The 10738-nt window shown below is 36.1% G+C and overlaps 1 protein-coding gene across 1 annotated transcript in view; it reads right to left on the minus strand.

Annotated features, from left to right (window-relative positions):
* LOC135214714 (netrin receptor UNC5A-like) overlaps nt 1-10738 on the minus strand; it is a 105938-nt gene that overhangs the window by 19628 nt on the left and 75572 nt on the right. Inside the window, exons 5-6 of the mRNA XM_064249043.1 lie at nt 3275-3439; nt 2338-2385 (exon numbers count right to left, since the gene is read on the minus strand). Of these exons, the coding sequence (XP_064105113.1) occupies nt 2338-2385; nt 3275-3439 (213 nt within the window). The remainder of the gene's footprint in view (nt 1-2337; nt 2386-3274; nt 3440-10738) is intronic.

Here is a 10738-nt window from a genome sequence, read left to right on the forward strand (position 1 = left end):
GACTGTCGAAACTTGTTAACAGCTTCGCCTGAAAATGTCTAAAAGATGGTCCAAAATTTCTGCAAAATTTGTCTGAAAGGACGGTCTAAAGTTGCTATGAACTTCGCATGTAAACGTCTAAAAACATGGTCTAAAATTGCAACAGCATCTGGAGGAATAGGATTAGCTATATGTCGGCATAAATAATCAAGGCACTGAATGAAAACAATTTTTTTTTACAGCAAGCTTATGGCCTGTCAAGTAATCTGGCAAAAAAAAAAAAATTAATAAAAAGCTATATATCGACTTAAATAAACGAAACACTGCATGAAAAAATTGTTGGAAACAAGCTTATCGTCTGTCAAGTAATCTGGCCCCCCCCCAAAAAAAAAAAAAAAAAAAAATAAAAATAAATAAATAAATAAAAATTAAAAAGTAAAACTTTTTATCTCGTCCAAGAATCTGACAGTAGTAGTCCACTATATTAGAGCGAAGCTTCTTCCCAGCAAAACAAAGTAGTACCACGGAGCTGTAGCTAGCTACAAGTCACATAAACACATGTCACAAATCACATCGAGTAGCTTGGAATGATTCTGTGTTATTTCAAGACGCTCCATAAATTTATAAAAGAGCTCTCGAAAGCCTGGCGCAGATGATGCCGAGGTCTCGGTGAGTCATCGGATGGGTGTGGTGGATTGGGGGACGTGGGTGATGGGTCTAAGGGGAGGAGGAGGAGGAGGAGGAGGGGGAGAAAGGAGGGAGGAAGGAGGAGGAGAAAGGATGCAGAAGGAGGAGGACGAGGGGGAGGAGGAGGACGAGGGGGACAAGGAGGACGAGGAGTTTAGGACGACGAGGAGAAAGGAGGTGGTGTAGGAGAAAGGAGAAAGGAAGAGATGTAGGAGAAAGGGGGACAAGGAGGACGAGGAGTTTAGGACGACGAGGAGAAAGGAGAAAGGAGGAGGAGGTGTAGGAGAAAGGAGGAGGAGGAGAAAGGAGGGAGAAATGAGGAGGAGAAAGGATACAGGAGGAGGACGAGGAGGAGGAGGAGAGAGAAGGAGAAAGGAGGGAAAGGAGTAGGAGGAGGAGAAACGATACAGGACGAGAGGTGGAGGAGGAGGAGTGAAGAGAAAGGATACAGGAGGAGGAGGACGAGGGGGAGGAGGAGGAGGAGGAGGAGGAGGCAGAAGAAGTTAGCATTCAGACGGGACTGAGTCAAGTACCGAAAATGGCGGCCTATGGCAGACGAGTCAAGAAGACGACAGACGGAATGGGAGAGAGTGAATGAAGATGTTGACGACAATGGCTCGGAAGTATAATACTAAGGAACATGAACTCAGAAACAGACGCCTATTGTGATGGATGGTGGGCCCTTTCACAAAAGAACTCCACGCCAAAGGGGTTCGGAAGGGGGGGGGGGGGAGGGGGGAATCGAGATGTTGAAAACTCGAACTTGGGAGGGGGGCCCCCCACAAAATGATGGAGTGGGCTAAGGAGCCTTCAAGGCTGCCAAAATGATTCTCTCTCACTCTCTCTTTTTTTATTTTTATGTCTGCTGCTACTGTGTTTTCTAGAGGTTATAAATGGATGACATTTAGTCCTACTTAGACGGAAAGGACACTTCTTTTATGTTTTTTTTTTTACTTCCACAAGGATACTATCCAGCCCTCTACTTCTAATGGATAATTCAGATGAATTCTGCCTTTTTTTGGAAAAGTCTCAGACAAGCACAGAAATAAATAAATTCGTAATTAGATAAAAAATAAGAAAATTGTTATGACCATTATGAGAAGAATCTTGATGATCATTCATAATATTCGTACTGTTTTAAAATGACACAACCAAGACATAACATATACAATGCTTTTCCTAATCAGAGGTTACAATGACCAATGACATTTACAATGTACTGTGGAAACCTGACAATGCTAGGTCCTTCAAAACTTACAAAATGTCCAAGAAAAAGAATTGTACTTCCGCGTTTTTGAGAGAGAGAGAGAGAGAGAGAATGCTAAAATGGAAATCTGGTGGGTCGTGAGATGACATTTGGCAAATTTATCATCAGAGTATGACGCAGCCCCGCCCCCTTTTTAGCTGAATCTGTGTGATCACCTGGCAACCATTGAAAACTACCCCACAGTCTTGATACTGAATCCATTTGATATATCCCTACTGAATCCCTTTGATATATCCCTCCTGAATCCATTTGACATATCTCTACTGAATCCAATTGATATCACATCCCTACATACAAATGGCAAAGAAATAACGACGGACTCTCCCTGACTGACATCCAAAACAAAACAGTTTCGGAAGCAAGAAAGAGAGAGAGAGACTCGTGGTTACCTCAGGTCACCTTACCTTCCTCGGTAATGCTCCTGTCTCCGTACATCCGGACAGACGATCCATCTGTAGAAGGTAAACACAGAAGGTTGTTAGTTCAATGCAAACTAATTGTCCTTGAAGATGGGGGTACCTGGTGGGGGACAGGGGAGAGGGGAGGGCTGGGAGAAAGGGTAGAGAAGGTAAGGGAATGGATACCCGTATTCAGATAGCATATGTTTCACCCCGAGAGTAATTATGTTTATCTACGGGTGAGTAGGCGTGGGGTGTTTGGGGGGGGGGGGGGGGGGGGGGGGGTGTTTACGAATTAATACTTATACGTAGATGTACGCTACAGTGAGTCAACACTATGTTAGGTATACAATTAAAGTACGTATCATTGCTATATGCAGCATATTTGAGAACTTTATTTATTGACTAAATGAAATCTATTAAGGTTTTTTGCAATTTATAATGCAACAAATCTCGTATTTTCTACTTTGATCGATATGAGTAAAAGCCGACGTAATAATCTAATGGAAAAACTTGCTTGAATATATAAATAATAATGTACTGCAGAAAAACTTAAATTTCTAAGCAGTATTCCTTGAATAAATCGTAAATTAAATTTAATAAATTCTTAGTACAGTGATTTTAAGTAATTTACTATATAAACGTTATGGATTCATATTTATTTTGCAGCAGTTTTGGGAATATGAAATCAAACAATTTATATATATATATATATATATTATATATATATATATATATATATATATATAATATTATATATATAATAATATAATATATATATATATATATATATATATATATATTAAATATTTATTAACAACAATACAATTCAAAATTCATAAACATACTCTCCCATACTTGTTATGAGAAAGTACCATGTCACTTAAAAAATCATAATAAAAAAATATGAAAGGTCAAAGGTCAAATTTCCACCAATACTCACTCCGACACATCCCTCCACTGCAGGCGATGCTTGCGATATCCTCTCCGGAACAGTAACGCCCTCCGTGCTGGGGGGCGGGGTCCGAGCAGGTGCGCTGACGGTGGTGACGGCAATCGGGTCCGCAGGTCGACCAGGAGGACCAGGAGGACCAGGCCCCGTCGACAGCTTTTTGGAAAAGGGAACAGAAGATTCAGTGACTCAAAATCAGTCACGTATCAGAGAGAGATATTGAGACGTATGACGGATATAGTACAGTGTGAATGTTCCAGACACAGACATGCTGAGGTGATATATATAGCTGTCAATAATTCGTGAACAGGTTTATGCCTGAGATTTTATTTAGTTCGTGCTGTATCTAACTTAATTTGGAAACTGGAAACTGTGTATACTCATTTAGTGTGAGATGCGTTTCATCTTCGTTCTAGGTCCTAATAATGATGTCGATGTTAACGATTTTTGAAAATATTGCTTAACCAAACTGGAAGCTAAAACTGTGTACACCCTCACCCTACACACTCACGCACACACATATGTGTGTGTGCGTGTGTATATATTTGCGAATGTACGCCATTCTTATGAAATAAGGCCTACAGTTCCAATCACAAACGGGTCCTCGGTATGACAAAAAAATGACGTATTATAATCTAAAGATCTCAACATTGCACTAAGGAGCCCCCATTATAAATAAACCCAAGGCAACGCGAAAGTCATAACAACGCATAGCTATAGAGAGAGAGAGAGAGAGAGAGAGAGAGAGAGAGAGAGAGAGAGAGAGAGAGGCCCTTGACGCACCCAGACCACTAGACCGTTGTCGCCCCCTGCTGCCGTTTGAGTGGCCGAGCCCGAAGAATATAAATGAATGTGGGGTTGGAGGGATTAAGGTCCTATTAATTCATTACGTCCAGGACTCGGCCTGAATTTATACGACCATTTACCTCCTGAAAGGTAGATGAAAATGTATAATAAGCAACAGCGAACTGAGGCTGGTCACACACCGAACATCCGTCTACCAGCTCGCAAATAGTGGGGGGAGGCCTGGCATTTCCCCAATAAGAAATTAACCGTCCCATCTCATTATGGAGTGGAGGGGGGGATTTGGTGGGGAGGCGGGGATGGGGTGAATGGTAGGTTAGGGGTTCCTTATTACCCGGCCTCCCTCCCCCCAATTTCAAAAGGTCCACCTTTTTCAGAGCAACCAATCATCATCAGTGAAATATAGGCAGCAGAGTCAGACACGCCAAAGACGCATATATGAACTTTGGAGCAATTCTCAGAAAATTAATTCTACGGTAAACGACTGCAATGGCTAATGATTATTCTTTACCATTCCATGGCAAGAATAGTTAAGAGTGATATCGCTAACTTTTAGGCGATTGTTCCGTTATTGATAACTTAGGCTCTTAGGTTTAGACAGTAAGCTTATCAGGCAACTATAGTACAGGTAGAATAAACGTTAAATACTAATGCGTAGCTTTGACATTAGTTTTTATATCTTCAAAACGAAGATGACTACGAAATGTGGAACTTGGTAGTATCTGAATTCACATTCTCTTAATTTATCTTTGTAAATATCGTCTCATTTTCTTCCCCGTTTATATTTCGGAATAGTTTCTGACTGTCCAGTGTAGTTTATCGCGTTATTTCTTCCAGTTTCATATTCTATCAACATTTAAAATTAAATTTTTTCACTAACGTCATCTATCCTTCGCCTCTTTAACTTGAATTCCACTGCAAAGATAAAAAAAAAAAAAAACGAAACGTAAGAGAAATGAAAGTACCTGAACCATATTATGGAAATATTGCTTTGGAAAAATATCTATTAACCTTTGGAGTCCAAATATTCAAAACCTCAGGCAAAACAAACAATAACCCACTGCCGATTTAAGGTTTCTATCCCCTGCCGTCACCTGTCATCATCACTAGACAGACCACCAGCCAAGTTGGGTTAAGTAGATGTCTACCTGTCCATCAAGGCATTGGGAAATAATTAATGGCGTTCTCTCTCCCTTACCGAGTCTTCGAGAGAGTTTTTTTTTTTTTTTTTTTTTTTTTTTTTTTTCTACACGTTCCTGCTAACGCGTTTTCTTCCGGCCTGGCTTAGAATGGGGTGTGAGGTTGCCTGTTTCATTAGCGTTATTATTATTATTATTATTATTATTATTATTATTATTATTATTATTATTATTATTATTATTCCATAGGGTCGGTTGCTTATACACGCCATCTCCAACTCTTCCTATCGAAGGCATATAAATCCCCCTGCTCTTGAATACCTCAATTAAATCGCTCTTAGCGTCAAGAAGAACACTCTACACAAGTAACACTTAAAATAAGGTGTAATCTTCCAACTGCTCACTACAGAAAAGAGTCTAGAGCTTCATCAATACTTAGTCTACACATTACATACACCGGCTACCATGAAAGATATACCTACTGGAGAGTACTTTTAGACATCTAAGCAATAATACTACTACAGAAATTAAGTCTACACAGTAGCAACTGATCTTCAATAAGGATATGAGGGAGTTCTAGGCTAAGCCTACACAGTTATACAAGCTTACTTCTAAAAATGTACACATTTATTCCTACATATATGCAAGTGAGAAAGTGAGAATGACTTAAAATTAAATGTGTTCTGTATGAGGTAATATAGTTTACAAACTTACTCTAAATATTTACACATTTACCTTTATATGTAAGTGGGAATGATTTACATACAAACATCTTATGTGAGAGGTGATATGATTTATAATTTTACTGTAAAAATATGCAGATTTTTTCCTATATATGCAAATGACAATGGTTTACATATAAACATGTCAAGTGAGAGGCAATCAAATTCACAATTTTACTCTTAAGATTTACACATTTATTACGATTATATATAATCATATATATATATATATATATATATTATATATATATATATATATATATATATATATACTTATATATATGTGTGTGTGTGTATGTGTGCTAGTGATAATTACTTACATTTAAATTTAAAACCGTGTTTTGTGTCTGTGTATGAGGTATTATAAAATTTACAATTTTTTAACTCGAAAAATTTACAGATTTAATTCTATATATATATATATATATATATTATATATATATATATTATATTAATATATATATATATATATATATATGCAAGTAAGAATGACTTACACGGAAACGTGTGTAATATAATTTACAGTTTTACGCTAAGCATTTACACATTTATTACTATATATAGAAGTGCGAATGATTTACATATAAATGTCATGTGCGAGGAATATAATTTACAACTTTACTCTGAAAAAATTTACACATTTATCTCTATATATGAAAGTGCGAATTATTTACATTGTAAAGTGGCCACGTGCGAAGGGTATAACTTAACACCTTACTCTAGAAAATTTATACATTTACCTCTATGCAGGGAAGCGAGAAGGATTTACACTAGTGTGTGAGAATAAGTTTTTATGGTGGAAGGGGTTCCACCCGTCAAAAAGGGATTTCGGTGCTAAAAAAAAAAGGTGTGTGTTGTGGTAAAACGTTTTCAATTTGTGCTTTAAGCGGTGTGGCACAATCCGTCAAGAGGTTGTGTTTGATGGGGGTTGGGGGGGGGTGGGGGTGTAATAACAATAATCTATTAAGCTATTGACAAATAAATGAATAAATAAATAAATGAAAAATATACAGGTAAAAAATAATTAACACTAAATAAATAAAATAAAAAGATAAACAAATGAATACAACAAATAATTGAATAATTATTTAGTAAATAAGTAATAAAATAATCTATTAACAAATGAATGAAAAATATTAAGATAAAAAATAATTAACACTAACTAGATAAGTAAAATAAAGACATAAAAGAAATAAACAAATATATGAATACAATAAATAAATTGAATAATTAATTATCTAGTAAATATATAAACAAAATAAGTAATACAACAAATAAACAAATAAATTAATTAATACATAGATAATCAAATAAATAGCAAATACGTAAAATAAACATATAACTAAAAAATAAACAAATAAAGAAATGAATATAATAAATAAATTGAATAATTACTTATTCAGTAAAGACATCAATAAAATAATACAATAAATAAACAAATAAATTAATTCATACATAGATAATTAATACATATTAAACAAATAATATAAATTAATGCATCAACTGATAAGTAAACTAGTAAATATATCTCGCCTAGGATTACGGCTCAAGCCGCCATTATTCTTTTAGCAGAGTAATCCAAGAGTAATAAAGCCGGTGTTTGGAAAATAAAATAAGAGGGATTTAGTGATATGTTTTAGTAAAATTTTTCCCCTTGTGATAACTTTAAACGAAAGATTTAATGTGGTCGAAAGTCCTTCATACTCTTTAAAAAAAGGACTTATAAGCACAAGCATTGTAATATTAAACTTGGATTACTGGGAAACATGTTTAAGATAAATGTAAACACATTAGGTTTAATAAACGCATTTAAACATAATGTAGCTTCTTGGAAACTACGAAGAAAATGTCAACACATTAGGTTGAATGAACGTATTTAATAAAAATTAATTCTGGGGAAACGTGTAAAAGATAATATTGAAATATACTGGGCTAAAGAGTTTAGACGCAAGATGCGCACATATATACCTGGAGTTTAAAAGACAAAGAGATACAAACAAAATTGACTATCAAGCGTGATAGCAAAAAAGGGTTTGATATAGAAATCACAAAGTCTACTTTCATCTAAAATACGAAAATGAGTGGGGCAGAATCAACTAAGTATATAATAATAGTTGAAAAATGAAAAAGAAAACGTGAGCAGCGAGTGAGGACAAGAAATACTGTGAAAAAGCAATTGTTCAAATAGGTGGAATACAAGTGCAATTGGTATTTATATTGTCACAGTCTACGGTTGAAAAGTACATATAAAAAAAATTAAGCGCATCCACGGCCGGGGGGAGGGTTAGGGAGAATTAGGGAGGGAGGAGAGGGGTAAGGAGGGAAGGGGGGGGGGGGGGGGGGGGACTGTGGGGAGGGGGGGGGGGCGGGGGGGGGGGGGGGAGGGGGGGGGGTGGGGGGTTGGGGGGGGGGGGAGGGGGGGGAAAGGGGGTGGATTATTATTTGGACGAACGAAATATGGAAAAGGGTCCTGCTACTTGAACATCGACGAGGCGCTGCTCAGTCAGCCGAACGTAAGAGTCACCTATATTTTTTTTTCGAACACTGCAATTGGTCTACAGATCACTGGTTCAAGCGTCATTGAAAAAGGACTATTTTGTTCGGCCTTATGAGCAACGTCTAGTGCTACTGCAGAGATCTACAGAAGACATTAGGGACTTTGTGTTAATAACTGAATTCCTCTGTTATAATCAATCTAATCTGGAAATATCTGGGTAATTTCTTTTTTATTTTTTATTATTGGGAAATGTTAATTATTTTTATTCATTACGTACTTTTGGAAAGTGTTATTTCTATTTATCTATAATTTTTGGTAAGTGTTACTTATATTTTTATTCATTAAACTTTTGGAAAGTGTTACTTACTTGTATTTAGGATTTTTTTTAAATGTTACTTATTATTACTTATTATTTTTTGGAACTTGTTGCTTATTTCCACTCACTACTTTTGGGAAATGTTACTGATTTTTACCCATACTTTTGGATAGTGTCGCTTCTTCTTATTTATTATTTTTGGAAAATTTTACGTATTTTTACTTACTGTTTTTGGAAAATGTTACTAATTTTTACTTATTGTTTTTGGAACTAGTTATTTGATATTGTTTATAATTACAAAAAATGTTACTTACTTTTACTTCTCACTGTTCGAAAATGTTGCTTACTTTTACTTATTACTCTCGGAAAACGTTACTTTTTTTACTTATTAATTTTGGAAAACGTTACTTATTTTTACTTATTAATTTTGTAAAATGTTAATTACTTTTAATTGTTCATTTTGGAAAACGTTAATTACTTTTAATTATTCATTTTCGAAAACGTTTCTTATTTTTACTTATTAATATTGGAAAATGTTACTTATTTTTAATTATTTCTTTCGGAAAATGTTACTTATTTCTACTTATTACTTTCGGAAAATGTTCGTCTTCGTAGCCACTCTAATGTCTTCATTCCACATTTATCAGGTGGGGGGAATAATAGTGAAAAAGGGAAGAATAATCAAAACAGAGAGAGAGAGAGGAACTTCTTAGAGGGAAGAGGGAGGGGAGAGTGGAGGGGGGGTGGGGAAGGGGAGGGAAGGGGGGGGGACTCACCCGCTTGGCATGGTTCCTCCGGACATTCACTTCACCCTCTTGCTGGGGGGACATAGACGAAGGGGGTGGTTAGTATTAAGACTAATTTCGGGGGGGGGGGGTGGGGGTGAAGGGGGTAGGGGGAGAGAAGTAGTAGTAGCAGTAGTGGTAAGCGACGAATTTTAAAAAATAATAAAAAAAAAATTAGCACATTAGAAATTCTTCAAAACAGACCTTCTGGCAATCTCGTCATACTAATGAAAAGTAGTTCATCTATTGGAAAAGGGGTGGGGGGTTGGGGGGGACTATCTCACTCTTGAGGGGAAGGGGGAAGAGAGTAGTCTCATGGAGAGAGAGAGACACCACCACATGAGACATTACAAAAAAAAGAGAGAGAGAGAAATAAACTTAGGTTATTAAATGCATCAGCCATGAATTGTTAAGAGACTAGCTAGTTTCGTTAGACAAAATTAGTTCCTAGTAGCATTAGTCAAGTTGACAATATTTGGTTACTAGTTTTTCTAGCTTCTTGCTGCAGCATCTATGATATCACCAGAAGTGACCTCAAAAATAATGAAAAACGAGTCTAATGCTTTACTGCTAAATCTGAGACAATGAACATAATCACCACAGTTCACATAACCACAAAAAGAATCCATAAATAGTGTGAAAAAAAATTGCATTAAAAATGACATTACACTAATTAAAGGCTAATCACTACACTACCACCGTACTAGAGATATATATCTATGTAATTCATTACACACGGAATACTAAGAGACAAAACAATTACTCTTTTGTTTTTATTTTTGTTTTCTCCTCCTTTCCTACATTCTGACATTGAACACAATCAGATCAATGATATAAATTATATTTTCTGTTCTGATTCAATTGCTAATTTTCCACATGTAATACAGTGACTGGCACGCTTAGGTAATATTTCGCTAACAGTCAAAAAAGTATTAGCAATGAATTAAAGAGTTAACATTTACGTCCAATCTGACCTCCAATGAAAACTAACTTCGTAGTCCAATGAGGCACCACATCGGCTCAACAGTTAACACTCAGTAATAATACACCTTAATTATAAACCGCAAAGATAAACCTCCATTAAAAAAAAAACTTCCACTAAGCGAACGAAAGAAATCTCTCTGACGACCTGAATCAGGTAAAGACGCCTCAAATCCGTTTTCTCAAAATAAATCTCGAGTAGGAATGAAGA

Source organism: Macrobrachium nipponense, chromosome 46 (genome assembly GCF_015104395.2).
Source record: "Macrobrachium nipponense isolate FS-2020 chromosome 46, ASM1510439v2, whole genome shotgun sequence".
Lineage (NCBI taxonomy): Eukaryota > Metazoa > Arthropoda > Malacostraca > Decapoda > Palaemonidae > Macrobrachium > Macrobrachium nipponense.